A 24794-nucleotide genomic window follows, 5' to 3' on the forward strand; every position below is an offset into this window, starting at 1 on the left:
GTGATACTAATGTGCTTGTAATCCTGTTACTGTGTTACTAACTGTCCTCTCCGTCTCCCTCCCTCCCCTCCTGTAGGTGACGTGATAGTGAGTGTGAACGACACCATCGTTCTGGGCTACACCCACGCCCAGGTGGTGAAGATTTTCCAGTCCATCCCGATCGGCTCCATGGTGGACCTGGCCCTGTGCCGCGGCTACCCCTTGCCATTTGACCCTGATGACCCCAACACCAGCCTGGTGACCTCCGTGGCCATCCTGGACAAGGAGCCCATCATCGTCAATGGCCAGGAGAGCTACGACTCTCCGTCCAGCCACGGCAGTCAGACCGGAGGGCCTGTTAACGGGATGAGGGAGCCGCGGGCCCACAGTCCCTCGGCAGAGGTGGTGTCCAACGGCTCTCACGGCTACTCCTCCAGCGACGTGGTCACCCTGGCATCATCCATCGCTGGGCAACCAGAGCTAATCACAGTGCACATGGAGAAAGGCGATAAGGGCTTTGGATTCACCATCGCTGACAGCCTGACGGGAGGGGGTCAGAGGGTGAAACAGATCGTGGATTACCCCCGCTGCAGGGGCCTGAAGGAGTCAGACATTCTGATGGAGGTGAACAAGAGGAATGTCCAGAACATGAGCCACAACCAGGTGGTGGACCTGCTCAGCAAGTGTCCCAGAGGGAGCGAGGTCACCATGCTGGTGCAGAGAGGTACGTAGTCCACTGATCATGGTCAGGAGGGAGGCAAAGGAGGAAAGGGATGGAGGGATGGGATCAAGATGTGTCTGGTCATGCTGATATGTCAACCGCCAAGAAGGGAGCAGGAAGGATGGCGGTGTGTCACCAGAAAAGGCATAGTGTCTGGCTAGCAGCATGAATAGCTAAGATGAAGGGAAAGAGTGAGTAAGTGGATGAATAAAGGAGGGAGTGGGTGTAACTTTGAGAAGGAGTGAGAGCTGAAGAGAGTAGGTGATCAGATGAGTGAGAGCATGATTGGGTGGTAGGGTGGAGAGCAGGGGCAGGATGGACGAAGAGACAGGGAAGAAGAGAAGATGAGAGCGTTAGGTCAGGGACTCTTATCTGTCATGAATATGGATGGGAAGTGACTCTGCTGAGACAGCGCTAGTCTCCGTGTGTTCTGTCAGGTCAATCTGTGAAATAGGCCCTCCTGCCTTTCTCTCTCTTGTCTTTTTCTATCTATTTCAATTATTATTTTTCACTGGTCTCTAGCTCTCAAACTTTTTTTATCTCACTGTCTTTCCTGTATTCTTTCTCACTTTGTATCTCTCTTACACAATCTAACGCTGTCTTACTCTGATGAAAGTGTCTTGTTTTTCAATTACCATGGGAGAGAGCGAAAGAAAGTGGAAAAGAGATAAAGATTGGAACACAGGGTAAGGTGGGGTGAAAGGAGAGGAAGGGATAGGTAAAGCGATACATAGAAGAGAGAACAGCCATTGATTCTGATTAGAGGAATAAGTGAATGGGAGGCAGAGCTAGTCGTGGCCATTAGCAGCAGAAGAGCTGTTTTCACACATCATTAATGTCTATGATTGACCTTCCTCTGTCACTACGACCCAGACCATCTTTCCAACATGAATAACCACTAGAGATTAAACATAATAGGCCTGCTCAAAAACGTTGGTAGAGGAATGAAGTTGAACCTATAGGTGCATCTATACAGTCCTGGCCAAAAGTTTTGAGAATGACACAAATATTAATTTTCACAAAGTTTGCTGCTTCAGTGTCTTTATATAGTTTGTCAGATGTTACTATGGAATATGGAAGTATAATTACAAGCATTTCATACGTGTCAAAGGCTTTCATTGACAATTACATGAAAAGGTGATGCAAAGAGTCAATATTTGCAGTGTTGACCCTTCTTTTTCAAGACCTCTGCAATCCACCCTGGCATGCTGTCAATTAACTTCTGGGCCAAATCCTGACTGATGGAGCCCAATCTTGCATAATCAAGGCTTGGAGTTTGTCATAATTTATGGGTTTTTGTTTGTCCACCTGCCTCTTGAGGATTGACCACAAGTTCTCAATGGGATTAAGGCCTGGGGAGTTTTCTGGCCATGGCTGAGAAGCAACCCCACACATGAATGGTCTCAGGATGCTTTACTGTTGGCATGACACAGGACTGATGGTAGCGCTCACCTTGTCTTTTCCGGACAAGCTTTTTTCCGGATGCCCCAAACAATCGGAAAGGTATTCATCAGAGAAAATGACTTTACCCCAGTCCTCAGCAGTCCAATCCCTGTACATTTTGCAGAATATCAGTCTGTCCCTGATGTTTTTCCTGGAGAGATGTGGCTTCTTTGCTGCCCTTCTTGACACCAGGCCATCCTCCAGAAGTCTTCGCCTCACTCTGTGTGCAGATGCACTCACACCTGCCTGCTGCCATTCTTGAGCAAGCTCTGTGCCCCGATCCCGCAGCTGAATCAACTTTGGGAGATGGTCCTGATGCTTGCTGGACTTTCTTGGGCGCCCTGAAGCCTTCTTCACAACAATTGAACCGCTCTCCTTGAATTTCTTGATGATCTGATAAATGGTTGATTTAGGTACAATCTTACTGGCAGCAATATCCTTGCTTGTGAAGCCCTTTTTGTGCAAAGCAATGATGACGGCACGTTTTTCCTTGCAGGTAACCATGGTTGACAGAAGAAGAACAATGATTCCAAGCACCACCCTCCTTTTGAAGCTTCCAGTCTGTTATTTGAACTCAATCAGCATTACAGAGGGATCTCCAGCCTTGTCCTCGTTAACACTCACACCTGTGTTAACGAGAGAGTTACTGACATGATATCAGCTGGTCCTTTTGTGGCAGGGCTGAAATGCAGTGTAAATGTTTTTTGGGGATTCAGTTAATTTGCATGGCAAAGAGGGACTTTGCAATTAATTGCAATTCATCTGATCACTCTTCACAACATTCTGGAGTATATGCAAATTGCCATCATACTACAAACTGAGGCAGCAGACTTTGTGAAAATTAATATTTGTGTCATTCTCAAAACCTTTGGCCACCACTGTACACTAAAACCTTACTCAACAGCTTTCTTACCCTACCATGTTAAAATAATTTGCTACGTTTTTTGCGAGGCTAGAGCAAGAGACAAACTGTTAATGACAACCACCATCCATACAGTTTGTAAAAAGACACTTATGTGGGTTAAGCCCCCATAGTTGGTGTAATTGCTAACCCTGACCTAGATCCCTACTAGCTGAGGGTGGGGATATGCCGGCAGCATCCATTATGATTCCTAATGAGTTGACCTTGTGTGCCTGGGCTGAAATGACAGTGCTGTATTGTGTTAAATGTCCGCATCATTATTGGCCTCTCCCTTAGCATAGAAGGCAGGTGACCATTACACGAGACCTAGGTCAGGTCCTGGTTTCCTGCTGATGAGGTACTGAGAAACTGTGGGCTTGTGTTCTACTACCGCCCCGTAGCATTCACTTCCGTCATCATGAAATGTTTTGAGAGACTAGTCAAGGACCATATCACCTCCACCCTACCTGACACCCTAGACCTACTCCAATTTGCTTACCGCCCAAATAGGTCCACAGACGATGCAATCTGAACCACACAAGAGGAATACCTATGTGAGAATGCTGTTCATCGACTACAGCTCGGCATTCAACACCATAGTACCCTCCAAGCTCGTCATCAAGCTCGAGACCCTGGGTCTCGACCCCGCCCTGTGCAACTGGGTACTGGACTTCCTGACGGGCCGCCCCCAGGTGGTGAGGGTAGGCAACACTGGGGCCCCACAAGGGTGAGTTCTGAGCCCTCTCCTGTACTCCCTGTTCACCCACGACTGCGTGGCCACGCACGGCTCCAACTCAATCATCAAGTTTGCGGACGACACAACAGTGGTAGGCTTGATTACCAACAACGACGAGACGGCCTACAGGGAGGAGGTGAGGGCCATCGGAGTGTGGTGTCAGGAAAATAACCTCACACTCAACGTCAACAAAACTAAGGAGATGATTGTGGACTTCAGGAAACAGCAGAGGGAACACCCCCCTATCCACATCGATGGAACAGTAGTGGAGAGGGTAGTAAGTTTTAAGTTCCTCGGCATACACATCACAGACAAACTGAATTGGTCCACTCACACAGACAGCCTCTTCAACCTCAGGAGGCTGAAGAAATTCGGCTTGTCACCAAAAGCACTCACAAACTTCTACAGATGCACAATCGAGAGCATCCTGGCGGGCTGTATCACCGCCTGATACGGCAACTGCTCCGCCCACAACCGTAAGGCTTTCCAGAGGGTAGTGAGGTCTGCACAACGCATCACCGGGGGCAAACTACCTGCCCTCCAGGACACCTACACCACCCGATGTTACATGAAGGCCATAAAGATCATCAAGGACAACAACCACCCGAGCCACTGCCTTTTCACCCCGCTATCATCCAGAAGGAGAGGTCAGTACAGGTGCATCAAAGCTGGGACCGAGAGACTGAAACAGCTTCTATCTCAAGGCCATCAGACTGTTAAATAGCAACCACTAACACTGAGTGGCCGCTGCCAACACACTGACTCAACTCCAGCCACTTTAATAATGGGAATTGATGGGAAATGATGTAAAATATATCACTAGCCACTTTAAACAATGCTACCTAATATAATGTGTACATACCCTACATTATTCATCTCATATTTTTTTTCAATTTTACCTTTATTTAACCAGGCAAGTCAGTTAAGAACATATTCTTATTTTCAATGACGGCCTGGGAACAGTGGGTTAACTGCCTGTTCAGGGGCAGAACGACAGATTTGTACCTTGTCAGCTCGGGGGGTTTGAACTCGCAACCTTCAGCATTTAACACCATAGTACCCTCCAAGCTCGTCATCAAGCTCGAGACCCTGGGTCTCGACCCCGCCCTGTGCAACTGGGTACTGGACTTCCTGACGGGCCGCCCCCAGGTGGTGAGGGTAGGCAACACTGGGGCCCCACAAGGGTGCGTTCTGAGCCCTCTCCTGAATATGTATATATTGTACTCTATATCATCTACTGCATCCTTATGTAATACATGTATCACTAGCCACTTTAACTATGCCATTTTGTTTACATACTCATCTCATATGTATATACTGTACTCTATACCATCTACTGTATCTTGCCTATGCTGCTCTGTACCATCACTCATTCATATATCTTTATGTACATATTCTTATCCCCTTACACTGTGTATAAGACAGTAGTTTTGGAATTGTTAGTTCGATTACTTGTTGGTTATTACTGCATTGTCGGAACTAGAAGCACAAGCATTTCGCTACACTCGCATTAACATCTGCTAACCATGTGTATGTGACAAATACATTTGATTTGATTTGATTTTTGAACTTTGTTATGGAGGATTGGATTGTCTTTGAGGCTGTGAACAGGTCAGCAGAGCAGCAGATTGATGTTGTCGGTGAGGAGGGAGCTGCAGCTGTCTGGCTGGCTGTCAGAGGAGGAGGATGCGGTGACCTTTCTGGTGATTAGGAGCCATAATGCCTCATAAACCACAACAAACAACACATTTAGAGGATCAGAGGAGGGGGAAGGAGGAGGACAGGGTAGTCAGGAAAGAGAATAAGAGGGAGGAGTCAAAGATGGGGAATGTCCAAGGTGTATGTGTTTTAGAGAGGAGAGTGAGGAGGAGGCGGATAAGGAGACAAGAGAAAGGGAGGAGGAGGAGACTCAACAGGGCTCAATGGCAGGGTCCAAAATTTGGCTTGTTTTACTCAGGGTTCAAGACTAACTTTTTCCACTGGTGGCACTGATGCTTCCAACTTTTTCACTTGATTGCACCAGCAAATTATTTGGTCACACAATGTGTCAGAACCAAGCTAATAATGACTAGACATATTTAAAATTAGCAAGGCTTTGCTGGGCTTGACATTCAGGTAAATTTGCCAGTGGCACACCGGGACATTGCCAACTGAAAGATACTGGCCTGAATAAAAAGAATACTGGACTGGGAAAGTGAATTATGTTATCTTTAATTTGCGGGCTGAGCAAGAAGTCACTAAAGTTGTAAAAGTTGTATAAAATCAGTTTTATCTTTTGGTAAAAAATGTCCCGGTTTCTGAGTTTTCCTCATTTGTTTAGGATTTCACTATCAAAATCGCACTTTATTTTCTAGGGGGAAAAAATGGGATGTTTTAAGTCCACAACAATGCTTAAACCACATCAGTTTTCGGGGAACAGTAAAAATTGGTGGTTGTAGTTGCCCTTTAACTCAATTGCACACCTAGCAAGAGACCATTGTGTTTGGGTAGCAGTGTTTTTGTACTGTACAATTTACAGTGTAATGAATTTCAACCATGCTCCATTTTGGTCCTCCTCTCCTTCGACGGAAGAATCCCGTTACATTAGGCCTACTTTTTAGTCAACATTTAATTGGGGAAAGCCTTAGAAAACAGCACATGTTGACTGAGCTTGGCCTCCTGAGTGGCACAGCAGTCTAATACACTGTATTGTCAGGAGTCCGCTAACCTGGAGTCCAATCAATGAGACGAGATTGGAGATGTTGGTTAGAGCTACCTTGCCCTATAAAAAACACTCACAATTTGAGTTTGCTATTCACAAGAAGCATTACCTTACGTGAATCATGCCTCGAACAAAAGAGATCTCAGAAGACCTAAGATTAAGAATTGTTAACTTGCATATAACTGGAAAGGGTTACAAAATTATCTCTAAAAGCCTTGATGTTCATCAGTCCATGGTAAGACAAATTGTCGATAAATGGAGAAAGTTCAGCACTGTTGCTACTCTCCCTAGGAGTACTGTTCTGCAAAGATGACTGCAAGAGCACAGCGCAGAATGCTCAATGAACTAAAGAAAATCCTAGAGTGTCAGCTGAAGACTTACAGAAATTTCTGGAACATGCTAACATCTCTGTTGATAAGTCTACGATACGTAAAACACTAAACAAGAATGATGTTCATCGGAGGACACCACGGAAGAAGCCACTGCTGTCCAAAAAAACCATTGCTGCACGTCTGAAGTTTGCAAAAGTGAACCTGGATGTTCCACATCGCTACTGGCAAAATATTCTGTGGACAGATGAAACTACAGTTGGGTTGTTTGGAAGGAACACACAGCACTATGTGTGGATAAAAAAAGGCACAGCACAGCACACCAACATCAAAACCTCATCCCAACTGTAAAGTATGGTGGAGGGAGCATCATGGTTTGGGGCTGCTTTGCTGCTTCAGAGCCTGGACAGTTTGCTATCATCTTCCACTGAAAAATTAATTCGCAAGTTTATCAAGACATTTTGCAGGAGAATGTTAGGCTATCTGTCCGCCAATTGAAGCTCAACAGAAGTTGGGTGATGCAACAGGACAACGACCCAAAACACAGAAGTAAATCAACAACAGAATGGCTTCAACGGAAGAAAATACGCCTTCTGGAGTGGCCCAGGCCGAGTCCTGACCCTCCACCTGATTGAGATGCTGTGGCATGACCTCAAGAGAGCATTTCACACCAGACATCCCAAGACTATTGCTGAACTGAAATAGTTTTATAAAGTGGAATGGTCCATTCCTCCTGACTGTTGTGCGGTTCTGATCCGCAACTACAGTAAATGTTTTGTTGAGGTTATATTTGCCAAAGAAGGGTCAACCAGTTATTAAATCAAAGGGTTAGCATACACACACTTTTTCCACCCTGCACTGTGAATGTTTACACGGTGTTCAGTAAGACATGTTTTTATATTTTTTTGTGTATTTTTTGTCATTGTGTATTGTTAGTTTAAGCAAACTGTTTGTCTATTGTTTTGACCTAGATGAAGATCAGATCATATTTTATGACCAATTTATGCTGGATTCCAGGTTTTTCCAAAGGGTTCACATACTTTTTCTTGCCAATGTATATATTGTGGCTTCCAGCAGGTCAGTCACCAGGGGGAGACTCGTCAAGGCCTGGTGACAGACGGAGTATAAATTATGAGGCGATGGCTCCATCTGCTGGACGTGCCAGGTCTCGGGAGGTCCCAGGACTAATTGGGGCTGATTGGGGAGTTGGTGAGTAACCAAGGGCTGATTTCTCACCAGCTCTACAAGCCCCATAAAGCTGCCAGAAGGGCAGCACACAGGAGAGTACTGGGGGATGAAAGGCGACTTCCGTGTGGTTGGAAACGGTGCCCGACAGGATACAGCAAGACCCATAGCCCAGAAGACAGTATCCCTGAGAGGTTCTCATGGGGGAGACCTATCCTTTTTCTTTTTGATTTATTATTTAATTAACACCCTTGAAACCGAGCTAATCATACTCTGTCCGTGTCTGATCTGTGTAAACGTCCTGACCCAACCCCATGGTCTGCCACAAGTGGTGGAGAATGCGAGCAATCTGATAATGTGGCCAGATCAGGGTTGACGTTTACTCAGCATTAGCATGGACGAGTTGATAGCTCAGTTAGTCCGGACCCAACAAGCACAACAGGCAGTTCAGGAACGAACGCTGGAGGTACAGCAATTACAAAACGTCCACCTTGTTGAGGAAATCAGGAAACTGCAAGGAGGAGCGTCTCCTGATTCATATCCTAACCAGTTTTTACTCAAACTAACGGAAGACGATGAGGTCGAGACCTACCTCTGTACGTTTGAAAGGAAAGCTCTACAGGAAGGACGGCCAAGGCCGAAGTCGGCCAGTCTGCTGGCCCCGTTCCTCTCGGGGAATGCCCAAAAGGCACATTGGGACCTGAACGACGAACAGGCGGCTATTTACGACAGACTCAAACGGGAGATACTCAGCCGCTACGGGTACAGCCTGGCCCATCGAGCTCAACGGTTCCTTGACTGGAGGTCCGTAGCCGACGCCTTCCCCCGAACATAGATGAGCGACCTACTGTGCGTCACCAGGGCATGGCTCCTTACCGACGTGTCCACCCTCTCCTTCCTCGACAAAGTGGTCCTGGATCGTTTCTTACAGGCGCTACCCTACGACATGAAGAGGGCAGCGAGTTTATGCGCGCCCCAAACCTTGGAGGGCCTCCTGGAAGTGACAACGCATCATAACATGCAGGCCCTGCTGAGTGAGAGCCGGGACGATTCGGCGACCCGTCTGAGGGGACGGAAGGACAGCCCCGCGGTGTACCCCGATCCAACAGTCGGCAGGACCGAAGGACCGCAAACCCGTGGAGAAATGGCTGGGGTAAGGCCGACTGTCCCCGAGAACCCCAGGTAGATGGAGACCAAAGGAGGTGTTTTGAGTGCGGCGCCGGGGGGCACATTGCCTGGAATTGCCTGGCTCGAGAGGAGTTGATGCCATCCCTGGCGACGAGGCAGATCACACCATGTCAGCTCCTGTTGGGTGCACTATAAATGAACTGCACCCATGGTCCCGGTGAAGGTTGACGAAAGCGTTAATGGACTCCGGAAGTATGGTTACTTTCGTAACCACGAGCCTGCTTAACCAGGATACCGAAAGGGGTAGGAGGATGTCCATTTCTGTGTTCACAGTGACACAAACTAGTATCCAACCGTATGGACCACCATCGTGACTCCACAAGAGCGCTGCCAGGCGACGGTGGATGTATTGCCCGGTACCTCTCCTAGTGGGACGGTATTGTCCACTGTTCGTGGCCCTATGGAGGCACGAGTTGAGGAAGAAGGTACGAGCCGGCCGAAAAAGAGAGCGGGGTTGACCAATAGCCTGTGCGGCTCGGAAGCAACCGGTTAACCAGCATGGGTCTATGGCTTTGGATTCGGAGTCGGAGGGGACACCGGAACCCGAACCCCCTGGGGAACCCCTGGAGGAAGATCCCATCTTCCACCTCCTAGATTTCGAGGGGCCAGTCGAGACCACCGCAGGCGGTCAACTGAGGGGACAATTCGGGACGGCCCAGTGGGAGGATCCGAACTTGAAAACCGCCAAAGCCCAAGTGATAGCGGTGGATGGACAGCTACTTCCGGGGGTGAGTGACTGGCGATACCCCATTTCCAAATCAAGAATAACCTTTTTTATCAGGTGTCACGCCAACAGGGGGAACTTCGAGAGGTATTGTAGCTGCCCCGACGGTACGCGGGAACCGTACCGCACGAGGACACTGGTACATCCTGGTGATAGTAGATTATGCCACCCGGTATCCCGAGGCCATTCCCCTATGGGAAGCAGTATCCAAGGGAATTGCCCGGGAGCTGTTCCACCTCTTTAGTCGGGTGGGCATCCCGAACAAGATCTTGACCGACCAATGTACCGAGTTTATGTCCTGCCTCGTGAAAGACTTGTGTGCCCTCCTGCAGATCAAGCAGATCCAGACCTTCGTTTTCACCCGCAGACGAATGGGCTCATCGAGCGCTTTAGTAAAACGCTCAATCAAATGCCGCAAAAGGTCGTCGAGCAGGACGGGAAGAACTGGGACCAGCTACTGCCCCACCTGATTTTCTCAATCTGAGAAATACCCCAATCCTCCACTGGGTTTTCCCCGTTCAAGCTCCACTACGGAGGAGGCCACACGGCCAACTGGACCTCGCAAAGGAGGCGTGGGAAACCCAACCGACCCCATTACGCAGCGTGGTAGAGCACATGAAGACAATGAGGGACCGGATGACAGCGGTGGTCCCGAGCAATGAGGACCTCGACCCGGTCCAGAAGCAATTGCTCAGGGAGCTACATGGCGGTGTTCCGACTGTCCTCTCTGCTACTGCCCAGCAAGCGGTACCGGAGTGCCATGTCCGGGACCAAAAGGCACCTGAACAGCTTCTACCTCCAAGCCTAAAGTCTGCTGAAGAGTTAGTCTGGGTAGCCTTTTGATTATCTACATTGGCCCCCTTTATTATGTATTTGTTTATTTAATTATCTTAATTGTTTTTGCACTGACTCCCTTGCAATGGCTCTATGTACACTCACTAAACTCTACCCAAACACTCACATATACTACAGTGACACTCCAACACACACACACACACACACACACTATATACAGTTGAAGTCGGAAGTTTATGTACACTTAGGTTGGAGTCATTAAAACTTGTTTTTCAACCTCTCCACCAATTTCTTGTTAAGACACTATAGTTTTGGCAAGTCGGTTAGGACATCTACTTTGTGCATGACACAAGTCATTTTTCCAACAACTGTTTACAGACAGATTATTTCACTTAGAGTGCACTGCATCACAATTGCAGTGGGTACACAGAAGTACACTAAGTTGACTGTGCCTTTAAACAGTTTGGAAAATTCCAGAAAATTGTCATGGCTTTATTAGCTTCTGATGGGCTAATTGACATCATTTGCATCAATTGGAGGTGTACCTGTTGATGTATTTCAAGGCCTACCTTCAAACTCAGTACCTCTTTGCTTGACATCATGGGAAAATCAAAAGAAATCAGCCAAAAACATTGGAGACCTCTACAAGTCTGGTCCATCTCCAAAAGCCTGACGGTACCACATTCATCTGTACAATCAATAGTATGCAGGTATAAACACCATGGGACCACGCAGCCGTCATACCGCTCAGGAAGAAGACGTCTTCTGTCTCCTAGATATGAATGTACCTTCGTGCGAAAAGTGCAAATCAATCCCAGAACAACAGCAAAGGACCTTGTGAAGATGCTGGAGGAAACCAGTACAAATGTATCTATATCCACAGTTAAACAAGTCATAATCTGAGAGGCCGCTCGGCAAGAAAGAAGCCACTGCTCCAAAACCTCCATGAAAATACCAGACTACGGTTTACAGCTGCACATGGGGACAAAGATTGTACTTTTTGGATACATTTCCTGTGGTCGGAAAAAAATATAACTGTTTGGCCAAAATGACCATCATTATGTTTGGAGGTTAAAAGGGGAGGCCTGCAAGCCGAAGAACACCGTCCCAACTGTGAATCACATGAGTGGCAGCATCATGTTGTGGGAATGCTTTGCTGCAGGAGGGACTGGTGCACTTCACAAAATAGATGGCTTCATGAGGTAGGAAAATTATGTGGATATATTGAAGCAACATCTCAAGATATTAGTCAGGAAGTTAAAGCTTGGTTGCAAATGGTTCTTCCAAACGAACAATGACCCCAAGCATACTTCTAAAGTTGTGGCAAAATGGCTTAAGGACAACAAAGTCAAGGTATTGGAGTGGCCGACACAAAGCCCTGACCACAATCCCATAGAAAAAGTGTGGGCAAGCAAGGAGGCCTACAAATCTGACTCAGTTACACCAGCTCTGTCAGGAGGAAAAGGCCAAAATTCACCCAACTTATTGTGGGAAGTTTGTGGAAGTCTAACAGAAACGTTTGACCCAAGTTAAACAATTTAAACGCAAAGCTACCAAATACTGATTGAGTGTATGTAAACTTCTGACCCACTGGGAATATGATGAAAGAAATCAAATCTGAAATAAATCATTCTCTCCACTAATATTCTGACATTTCATGTTATTAAAATAGTGGTGATCCTAACTGACCTAATAAAGGGAAGTCTTTTGACATGATTTCATGTCAGGAATTGTAAAAAACTGAGTTTGAATGTATTTAGCTAAGGTGTATGTAAACTTCTGACTTCAACTGTACGTTCATACAGACTAAACACACGCACACTCACACAAATTAATATTCACACCACACTCATGCATAGACACACTTTCACACTTCACATGTGCTGCTGGTACTCTGTTTATTATATATCCTGATTGCCTAGTCATTTTTACCCCTGCACGTTGACTTGGTACTGGTACTGCTTGTGTATACCCTTTCCTTTTTTATTTAGCAACTATTTTCTTACGTTTTAACTATGCATTGTTGGGAATGGGCTGTAAAGTCTACACGTTGTATTCGACGCATGTGACCAATACAATGAGATCTTATTTGATCTGTGAGTCATCAATCAGTTCTGAGAGTGAGTGAGATGACTGAAAGCACAATGTCACAAGAAACACAAGAGATGTACATACTGACAACGAATTAATACCTTCACAAATGCTGGTTGTGAAGGTAGGCAGACAACAGCCATCTAGCATCCTCTATCACTTGGTCCAATTTGAGTTAAGACTCTGGTTTGGATACTGAAAGTCTGTATTAAAATGACTGTGCCATTAGCATTATTAGAGATGTGCCATGTCATAGTCATCTCTAACCATTCCCCACTAAATTGTTTATGATGATACAACACTTCAGCATTTTTTGAGATGTGCCATGTCATAGTCATCCCTAAACATTGCCAGAAAACTGTTTAGGATGATAAAACAGTTCAGCATTATTAGAGATGTGGCATATCACAGTCATCTCTAACCATTCCCCACTAAATTGTTTATGATGATAAAACACTTCAGCATTTTTTGAGATATGCCATGTCATAGTCATCCCTAAACATTGCCAGAAAACTGTTTATGATGACACCACAGTTCAGCGTTACTTGAGATGTGGCATGTAATAGTCATCCCGAAGAATTTTGTTTATGATGATACAACAGTTCAGCATTTTTAGAGATGTGCCATGATGTCATAGTCATCCCTAAACTTTGCCAGAAAATGGTTTATGATGATACAACACTTCAGCATTAATAGAGATCTAACATGTCATAGTCATCCCTAAACATTGCCAGAAAACTGTTTATGATGATACAACACTTCAGTATTAATAGTGATCTGCCATTGTAACGACCCTGGGTTTATAAGCGCAGAAATCGACCCTGCCGCACGAGCATGCTTTTGCTGCACAGGCGATAGCGTGCCGGACCTCGGGCTAGAAGGTCGAGGGTTCGAGACCTCCTCCCTGCCTGTCATTATAATCCCTAAACATTGCCAGAAAACTGTTTTTGATTATACAACAGTTCAGCACAATTAGAGATGTGCCATGTCATAGTTATCCCTAAACATTGCCAGGAAACTGTTTATGATGATAAAACACTTCAGAATTATTAGAGATGTGGCATATCACAGTCATCTCTAACCATTCCCCACTAAATTGTTTATGATGATATAACACTTCAGCATTATTAGAGATGTGCTATGATGTCATAGTCATCCCTAAACATTGCCAGAAAACTGTTTATGATGATACAACAGTTCAGCATTTATAGAGATATGCCATGTCATAGTCATCCCTAAACATTTGCAAAAAAATGTTTATGATGATATACAACACTTCAGCATTTTTTGAGATGTGCCATGTCATAGTCATCCCTAACATACCAGGAAACTGTTTATGATGATACAACAGTTCAGCATTAATAGAGATCTGCCATGTCATTGTCATCCCTAAATATTTGCAATAAAATGTTTATTATGATACAACACTTCAGCATTTTTAGAGATGTGCCATGTCATTGTCATTACTAAACATTTCCACGAAACTGTTTATGATGATACAACACTTCAGCGTTATTGGAGATGTGCCATGATGTCACTGTCATACCTAAACATTGCCAGGAAACTGTATATGATGATACAACACTTCAGAATTATTAGAGATGTGTCATGTCACAGTCATCTCTAACCATTCCCCACTAAACTATTTATGATGATACAACACTTCAGCATTTGTTGAGATGTGCCATGTCATAGTCATCCCTAAACATTGCCAGAAAACTGTTTAGGATGATACAACAGTTCAGCATTAATAGAGATGTGCCATGTCATAGTCATCCCTCAACATTTGCAAAATAATGTTTATGATGATACAACACTTCATCATTATTAGAGATATGCCATGATGTCATAGTTATCCCTAAACATTGCCAGAAAACTGTTTATGATGTTACAACACTTCATCATAATTAGAGATGTGCCATGTCATAGTCATCCCTCAACATTTGCAAAATAATGTTTATGATGATACAACACTTCATCATTATTAGAGATATGCCATGATGTCATAGTTATCCCTAAACATTGCCAGAAAACTGTTTATGATGATACAACACTTCATCATTATTAGAGATATGCCATGATGTCATAGTTATCCCTAAACATTGCCAGAAAACTGTTTATGATGTTACAACACTTCATCATAATTAGAGATGTGCCATGTCATAGTCATCCCTAAACATAACCAGGAAACTGTTTATGATGTTACAACACTTCAGCATTATTAGAGATATGCCATGATGTCATAGTCATCCCTAAACATTGCTAGAAAACTATTTATGATGATACAACACTTCAGCATTATTAGAGATCTGCCATGTCATAGTCATCCCTAAACAATGCCAGAAAACTGTTTATGATGATACAACACTTCAGCATTATTAGAGATATGCCATGATGTCATAGTCATCCCTAAACATTGCTAGAAAACTATTTATGATGATACAACACTTCAGCATTATTAGAGATATGCCATGATGTCATAGTTATCCCTAAACATTGCCAGAAAACTGTTTATGATGGTATAACAGTTCAGCATTATTAGAGATGCGCCATGATGTCATAGTTATCCCAAATCATTGCAATAAATCTGTTTATGATGATACAACAGTTCAGAATTGTTAGAGATGTGGCATGCCATAGTTATCCCTAAACATTGCCAGAAAACTGTTTGTGATGATGCAACAGTTCAGCATTACTAGAGATCAGCCATGTCATAGTCATCCCTAAACAATGCCAGAAAACTGTTTATGATGATACAACACCTCGGCATAATTAGAGATGTGCCATGTCATAGTCATCCCTAAACATTGCCAGAAAACTGTTTATGATGATACAACAGTTCAGCATTTATAGAGATATGTCATGTCAAAGATGATCCCTAAATATTTGCAAATAAATGTTTATGATGATACAACACTTCAGCATTATTAGAGATATGCCATGATGTCATAGTTATCCCTAAACATTGCCAGAAAACTGTTTATGATGTTACAACACTTCATCATTATTAGAGATGTGCCATGTAATAGTCATCCCTAAACATTGCCAGAAAACTGTTTATGATGGTATAACAGTTCAGCATTATTAGAGATGTGCCATGATGTTATCCCAAATCATTGCAATAAACCTGTTTTGATGATACAACAGTTCAGCATTATTAGAGATGTGGCATGCCATAGTCATCCCTAAACATTGCCAGAAAACTGTTTATGATGATGCAACACTTCAGCATTATTAGAGATGTGCCATGTCATAGTCATCCCTAAACATTGCTAGAAAACTGTTTATGATTATACAACACTTCAGCATTTTTTTAGATCTGCCATGTCATAGTCATCTCTAACATACCAGGGAACTGTTTATGATGATACAACAGTTCAGTATATCTAGAGATGTGCCATGTCATTGTCATCCCTAAACATTTGCAATAAAATGTTTATGATGATACAACACTTCAGCATTTTTAGAGATGTGCCATGTCATTGTCATCACTAAACATTTCCAGAAAACTGTTTATGATGATACAACACTTCAGCATTATTAGAGATGTGCCATGATGTCACAGTCATCCCTAAACATTGCCAGAAAACTGTTTTTGATGATGCAACAGTTCAGCATAATTAGAGATATGCCATGTAATAGTCATCCCTAAACATAACCAGGAAACTGTTTATGATGACACAACACTTCAGCATTATTAGAGATGTGCTATGATGTCATCGTCATCCCTCAAAATGTGCAAAATAATGTTTATGATGATACAACACTTCATCATTATTAGAGATGTGCCATGATGTCATAGTTATCCCTCAACATTGCCAGAAAACTGTTTATGATGTTACAACACTTCATCATTATTAGAGATGTGCCATGTAACAGTCATCCCTAAACATGGCCAGAAAACTGTTTATGATGATACAACACTTCATCATTATTAGAGATGAGATTGAGATTAGAGATTTGTTTATGGAGGAGAAAACCTCACGTAGACACTGAGGATGGATTATCCGTAAGGGGTTCTGTTTTGCCGGCTACTCAGTAACACATTTAAATTATTGCGTATTGTCTAGCTGTAAAATGTGTTTTGTCATTACATCAATACTTGCCACAATAGAATGTATCTGAGTTGATTTGAATGTTGGCTTGGCTGTAGGACATCCCAATGCATGGGCCTCCTAATTTTCTATGACGAACCCAAAGAATAATATCAGGAGAGAGTAGAGGGAGAACGTTTTAGATTAACATACAGTACAATAACCCTTCTCATCCTCTCCCACCCGTACCTCTCCTCCTTTCCTCCATCAAAACCTTCTACCCACAACATTTCTCGTCCCCCTCCCCTACTCTCTCCTGGAGAGGTAAGTCGTACATATCCTCCATCTTGCCTTTGTTGCCATGACAATGCTTCGCAGCACCTCAGGAGGAACTGTCCACTGGGTGATGATGGATCACAAGATCACTGTACTGACAGGCAGGGAGGGAGAGAGAGGAGATAAATGGAAAGAAGAAAAGAGATGAGGGTTATATCAAGAAAATAGGAAGAGATGGCGAGGTGTGTAGAAAGAGAATGTGGGGATGTACTGTATAAAGGAAGGAAGAGTGGCAAAGAGAAAGAGACAGAAGTAGGGACTAAAATTGAAAAGAGAAGATTGGCCAAACAAAAGAGGACATTTATGTGGTTCTTGTAGCACTGTGATTTTTGGGCAGTTGAGAATATCCATTCATTCCCTTTAGTGTCGGCACAGCTGAGAACATAGCCAAGGCTGCAGCCTGATCCGAGCATAGAAACAGCAAGCCATTTACTACCTGTTGTTGTTCCACTCTGAATGAATACATGTCATGTACCCACACGCATATACACCCCCCACACACTCAAAAGTTGACTCTCAAATCCCCACTTACACACGCATAATCAAACAAACATTTTTGCAAATCTTAAACCAATGCTGACATAGTACATATATGGTTTTGAAATCATCAATTCCACTACATCTGTGTTTAACATGAAAAGAGGAAGAGGGTTTCTGCACACACAGACACACACACAGTTTGTGACAGATGGCCAGGACATATTTTCAAGGCCTGATGAAATATAGAACCAGCCCCCAATCCCACACACTGTAACACATACACAATCACACACATACAAACACACACGTACAAACCCATCAGCATATACACGTGTTGTCATATGTCAATATGCATACATTCTCAGACCCAAGGAGTCCCTCTCTGAGCTGTGTTAAAGCTCAACTCACAGGCTACACTGCTCTTTCACTCCAACACGGTTTTTACTTCCCTTCACAGTATAATAACAATGACCAGGCCCTCTTAGTCATTCAGACAGCATGGTCTGCTCAGTATTCATAAGACTGGGCCTTTTAAGCCTGTGTTGCATCCATAGTGATCAGTCCAGAGGCCTTTAAAAGGAGTAACGGGCCAACGGATTCATGGTTCCGTTTCAGAGTATTGGAATTGCCCCTGTATCATATGTGCATATCATATGTATTTAACACACAGTGGCAGCAAGGACAGAACTGAGATAGGTGTACATCAATATCACAGTGCTGGAACTACTGTAACACAGTGAGGTGCTGAACGATGCATTAACATGCATTAGTACAACATGTAAATGTGTTGCTTTAGCGGATACAAACTGGCTGAGCAGGGGTCAAGTCCATTTCAATTCATTTCAATGTAATAGTGGGGATTCAATTCACATTGAGAAATGCACCAGGTTATGTACTAATTGTTTCTTTTCAATTTGATGTGTACATAAAGTTTAATGCTAGCTTGGCTCCAGATCTGTATGTATTTGAGCTGCTGCTCTTTAGACTATCGATATATATTTGAGTGGCGTTAGGTAACCCAGCTAGAAGGTAACAACCACACCACCAATTGGCCACACCTGATCTTAATGAGTGCTTGTTTCCTTTGAAATGGGGTCTGTTTGAATACACTAGAACAGATTTGTATGCATGAAAATACATTGCATATCCTGACTCCATCCAGGTGGTGCAGTGGACTAGTTCCATGGATAGAGAACAGAAGATTATAGGTTTGAATCTCAATGATGCATGACTCATGCCTAAGGAAATTCATTTCCATGTGTCCTATCTGTGCTTGGAGTAAAAAAAAAATGTTTTACCAAAAAATAACCTAGCAGTTTTGAAAAGTATATGGCAAATATAAATCCAATATGGATGGTGTTAAGCAATGGGAAGGGTTGAATGGACCTGAAGGTTGGGAATAAAAATAACTAATAACAACAAGATAACTAATGTAAAACATTGTAACGGCGTTCTTCGTTTGTTGAAAGAGAGTCGGACCGAAATTCAGCGTGGTGGTTACTCATGTCTTTAATAAAGAAACGACGATACATGAAAATAACTGATAGATACAAAAACAACAAACGGAACGTGAAACCTAATACAGCCTATCTGGTGAACACTACACAGAGACAGGAACAATCACCCACAAAATACAAAGTGAAACCCAGGCTACCAAAATACAGTTCCCCATCAGAGACAACAAGAATCACCTGACTCTGATTGAGAACCGCCTCAGGCAGCCAAGCCTATACTAGACACACCCCTAATCAACCACAATCCCAATGCCTACAAAAACCCCAATACGACAATACAATAACCCCATGTCACACCCTGGCCTGAATAATTAAAGAAAACACAAAATACTAAGACCAAGGCGTGACAAACATACTGAGTCCGTAAAACATATATAGATTGAGAACATTTGTGAAAGAAATAGATGGATAGGTTGAGGTTAAAAGAAGGACAGGAGTAAAAGCAAACAAAATATAACTATTGTAAAATAGACAGTGCAAAATGTATATAGTATGTTTAAGCTGGAAGTGGAAACTAAGCGTAGTTTTTCACAAGCTTACTCCAATGATGTATGTCAGTATGAATGTATGTACGTACCTACCTACCTACCTACCTACCTACCTACCTACCTACCTACCTACCTACCTACCTACCTACCTACCTACCTACCTACCTACCTACCAGTCAAAAGTACATACGTACCTACGTACCAGTCAAAGTTTGGACACACTTACTCATTCAAGGGTTTTTCTTTATTTTTGCTATTTTTGAAATTGTAGAATAATATTGAGGACGTCACAACTATGAACTAACACATATGTAATCATGTCGTAACCAAAAAAAAGTGTTAAACGAATCAAAATATATTTTAGATTTTTCAAAGTAGCCTCCATTGATGACAGCTTTGCACAGTCTTTGAATTCTCTCAACCAGCTTCAGCTGGAATGATTTTCCAACAGTCTTGAAGGAGTTTCCACAAATGCTGAGCACTTGTTGGCTGCGTTTCCTTCACTCTGCGGTCCAACACATCCCAAACCATCCCGAAATTGTTGCAACCCCTATTACTAGCCTGTTCAACCTCTCTTTCGTGTCGTCTGAGATTCCCAAAGATTGGAAAGCAACTGCGGTCATCCCCCTCTTCAAAGGGGGGTACACTCTTGACCCAAACTGCTACAGACCTATATCGATCATACCCTGCCTAAGGTCTTCGAAAGCTAAGTCAACAAACAGATTACCGACCATTTCGAATCCCACCACACCTTCTCAGCTATGCAATCTGGTTTCAGAGCTGGTCATGGGTGCACTTCAGCCACACTAAACGATATCTTAACCACCATCGATAAGAAACAATACTTTGCAGCCGTATTCATTGACCTGGCCAAGGCTTTCAAATCTGTCAATCACCACATCCTCATCGGCAGACTCGATAGCCTCGGTTTCTCAAATGATTGCCTTGCCTGAATCACCAACTACTTCTCTGATAGAGTTCAGTGTGTCAAATCGGAGGGCCTGTTGTCCGGGCCTCTGGCAGTCTCTATGGGGGTGCCACAGGGTTCAATTCCTGGGCCGACTCTCTTCTCTGTATACATCAATGATATCGCTCTTGCTGCTGGTGAGTCTCTGATCCACCTCTACGCAGACGACACCATTCTGTATACTTCTGGCCCTTCTTTGCAACAATGTATTCTTCACTCATGCTGCGAAACATACCCTCGTAAAACTGACCATCCTACCGATCCTCGACTTCGGCAAAGTCATTTACAAAATAGTCTCCAATACCCTACTCAATAAATTGGATGCAGTCTATCACAGTGCCATCAGTTTTGTCACCAAAGCCCCATATACTACCCACCACTGCGACCTGTATGCTCTCGTTGGCTGGCCCTCGCTTCATACTCGTCGCCAAACCCACTGGCTCCAGGTCATCTACAAGCCCCTGCTAGGTAAAGACCCCCCTTATCTCGGGTCGCTGGTCACCATATCAGCACCCACCTGTAGCACGCGCTCCTGCAAGTATATCTCTCTGGTCACCCCCAAAACCAATTCTTCCTTTGGCCACCTCTAATTCCAGTTCTCTGCTGCCAATGACTGGAACGAACTACAATAATCTCTGAAACTGGAAACACTTATCTCCCTCACTAGCTTTAAGCACCAGCTGTCAGAGCAGCTCACAGATTACTGTACCTGTTCATAGCCCATCTTTAAATTGCCCAAACAACTACCTCTTCCCCTACTGTATTTATTTATTTATTTTGCTCCTTTGCACCCCATTATTTCTAACTCTACTTTGCACATTCTTCCACTGCAAATCTACCATTTCAGTGTTTTACTTGCTATAATGTATTTACTTCGCCACCATGGCCTTTTTTGCCTTTACCTCCCTTATCTCACCTCATTTGCTCACATTGTATATAGACTTATATAGACTTATTTTTCTACTGTATTATTGACTGTATGTTTGTTTTACTCCATGTGTAACTCTGTGTTGTTGTATGTGTCGAACTGCTTTGCTTTATCTTGGCCAGGTCGCAATTGTAAATGAGAACTTGTTCTCGACTTGCCTCCCTGGTTAAATAAAGGTGAAATAAATAAATACATAAAATGAGTGATTGTGGAGGCCAGGTCATCTGATGCAGCACTCCATCCCTCTCTTTATTGGTCAAACAGCCCTTACACAGCCTGGAGGTGTGTTGGGTCATTGACCTGTTGAAAAACAAATGATAGTCCCATTAAGCGCTAACCAGATGGAATGAGGTATCGCAGCAAAATGCTGGGGTAGCCATGCTGGTTGAGTGTGCCTTGAATTCTAAACAAATCACTGAAAATGTCACCAGAAAGCACCTCCACACATTCACACCTCCTGCACTCCATGCTTCACGTGTCAACCACACATGCAGAGATCATCCATTCACCTACTCTGATATTTTACAAAGACATGGCGGTAGGAACCAAAAATCCCATATTTGGACTCATCAGACCAAAGGACAGATTTCCATTGCTCTTGTTCCTTGGCCCAAGCAAGTCTCTTCTTACTGGTGTCCTTTAGTAATGGTTGCTTTGCAGCAATTTGACCATGAAGGCCTGATTCACACAGTCTGCCTTTCCTATGGCGGTCCTCATGAGAGCCCGTTTCATCATAGCGTTTAATGTTTTTTTGGGACTGCACTTGAAGAAACTTTCAAAGTTCTTGAAATGTTTCGTATTGACTGACCTTCATGTCTTAAAGTAATGATGGACTGTAATTTCTCTTTGCTTATTTGAGCTGTTCTTGCCATAATATAGACTTGGTCTTTTTCCTTTTATTTTCTGGATACCACCCCTACCTTGTCACAAGCATTAAGAAGGAAAGAGATTCCACAAATGAACTTTTAACAAGGTACACCTGTTAATTGAAATGCATTCCAGGTGACTACCTCGTGAAGCTGGTTGAGAGAATGCCAAGAGTGTGTAAAGCTGTCATCACAGCAAAGGGAGGCTACTTTGAAGAATATCAAATGTAAAATATATTTTGATTTGTTTTGGTTACTACGTGTTCTACAATGTAGAAAATAGTAAAAATATAGAAAAACTGTGGAATGAGTAGATGTGTCCAAACTTGTGTTCAGACTGGTACAGACTGGTACTTTATTAAGGCGGCCGGTAACCTAATGGTTAGAGCATTGGGCTAGTAACTGAAAGGTTTCTGTATTGAATCCCCGAGCTGACAAGGTAAAAATCTATCGTTCTGCCCCTGTCTGTCATTCTGCCCCTGAGCAAGGCAGTTAACCCACTGTTCCCCGGGCGCCGAAGACGTGGATGTTGATTAAGCCTCCGATTCAGAGGGGTTGGGTTAAATGCGGATGTTTCAGTTGAAGGCATTCAGTTGTACAACTGACTAGGAGGCCCTCCTTTCCCTATATATATTTGCAAAAAATATATATGGGAGTTGGAAGTGATGCAGACAATTACATTGATCTATCTGCAGTATTAAAAAACTAACAAAAAACAATGTAAACATTTTTCAAAAAAGGCTTTAACCTGAAGGATTTTTGCTGATGCATCAGAATGGGTAAAGAAAGAGCAGGAGATGGATGCTCTTTGATCATGTGTTAACATTGGTGGAATGTTGCATGGATGTTTGCAGTGTTTCCCAAATGTTCCATTGATGTTTGCCATGTGTTTTTTTGTGCTGGGACGCGGGGATAGTGACAGCCTGAGGGTATGTATGCATCGGCCACACGTGAAACTTAAATAAGTTTAAGACTAAAGTGTGGGATTGGCTTCATCTAAGGTGGATGAGATGTCGGTAGGGGCGCCGAGCTCAGGTACTATAGATGAAGTTGCCTCAGGGATCAAATACTCACAAGGAGGTATTAATAATACCTTCTCTAGAAGGTACCGATGCAGTATGCTGCCTTATTGTTAAACCGAAAGTGCTGCTGTTGTTTGATAACTACCTTCTAGAAGTGTCAAGCTCTTCCACAGGTTGAACACATTGACAAACGCCCTCATTACAGTTTCCCATCTAGTTAATATACAGGTTTTTTTTTCTCCAAATGATAAAAACATTGTCTGTTAAATTGATACAAAGACAAAAAAGGGAGTGAGGGAAAATAGAGAGCTTATCGGTCTCTGTGTTGCTCTGGCAGTACTTGTTGTCATGGATTCCTTAACAGTTGTTTGAAACAGGTTGATGATTTTATCAGTTGATTTGACAACATAAGTTTCTGTTTCACAGAGAAACGCTGTATTAATAGAAATCGTATGTGTGGGAGGTTTGAAATAAGATGTCAACTTTAAATGTAAATTATTATTATATTCATCCCATTACTTCTTGCATGTCTTGTATTGTGTGGTATCCCCAGACAATTGACTCCCTGTGTGAATATTTCATTAGGAGAGAGGGAAAGTAAGAGAGAGGTAAGAGAGAGAGAGGTGGGGGAGGGGGTGGATGCCCGCAAGCAAACCACACCATGCAAGGAAAAGGTGGGGGAAGGCATAGGGAAACAAAATCTGCTTTTCAATGTGTGAGTGTTGAGCAGAGGAGCTGCTGCCTGCTGTAGGTGAACACACAGAGAGACGTTCAGAAGATGCTCTCAGTGAGAGGGGAGCTGACGCTGGGCTTTCATATCATGCTCAAGCTCCTGGACTCCTTCTCTGCTGGTAATAGTTGAAATTCTGCCTGCAGAGCGCTCTGTCTTGCCGACCCGCCGAGGTAAAACCGATTGGCCACCCAGTTGCGCTTGCTATTGTTTGGTGGTTTAATCACTCTGTGGCTCAGTGTTCTCTCTCCGTGGATCGGTGGATGGGAGCAACCCTCTGCAGCTGTAGCATCAGTCAGTGAGCCTCACTAATGCAGATAGATCAATAGCTCTTGTCCTAATAGCAGGCGAGAGAGAGAAAGCGGGTGAGAGAGAGCAGAGCAGAGATCGCTGTGACTAACGCGCAATGTAGTGCAGTGGCACTTGTAGAAAGAGGGAATGAGTGAGAAGAAGAGCGAGTGAGAGCTGGACTAGCTCTACTTTTCTCTGCAGCAGGACCCGTCGTCCATCACTCAATCCTTGCGTCCCTCTCTCCATCCGTCCTTCCTGGGAAGTGGTTGTTTTTGCTCTGGGTGGGGTGGGGGAGGTGGGGGGGGGTTACAAAGTAGCACTTGTCATTGATACTCTCTCTGTCTC

The 24794-nt window shown here is 43.7% G+C and overlaps 1 protein-coding gene across 6 annotated transcripts in view; it reads left to right on the top strand.

Annotated features, from left to right (window-relative positions):
* Positions 1-24794, top strand: part of LOC118361435 (membrane-associated guanylate kinase, WW and PDZ domain-containing protein 1-like) — a 125687-nt gene that overhangs the window by 52571 nt on the left and 48322 nt on the right. For all 6 annotated transcript variants that reach the window (XM_052517162.1, XM_052517158.1, XM_052517159.1 and 3 more), the window contains exon 11: positions 77-703. In XM_052517162.1, the coding sequence (XP_052373122.1) occupies positions 77-703 (627 nt within the window). The remainder of the gene's footprint in view (positions 1-76; positions 704-24794) is intronic.

This window comes from Oncorhynchus keta, unplaced genomic scaffold (assembly GCF_023373465.1).
Source record: "Oncorhynchus keta strain PuntledgeMale-10-30-2019 unplaced genomic scaffold, Oket_V2 Un_scaffold_584_pilon_pilon, whole genome shotgun sequence".
NCBI lineage: Eukaryota > Metazoa > Chordata > Actinopteri > Salmoniformes > Salmonidae > Oncorhynchus > Oncorhynchus keta.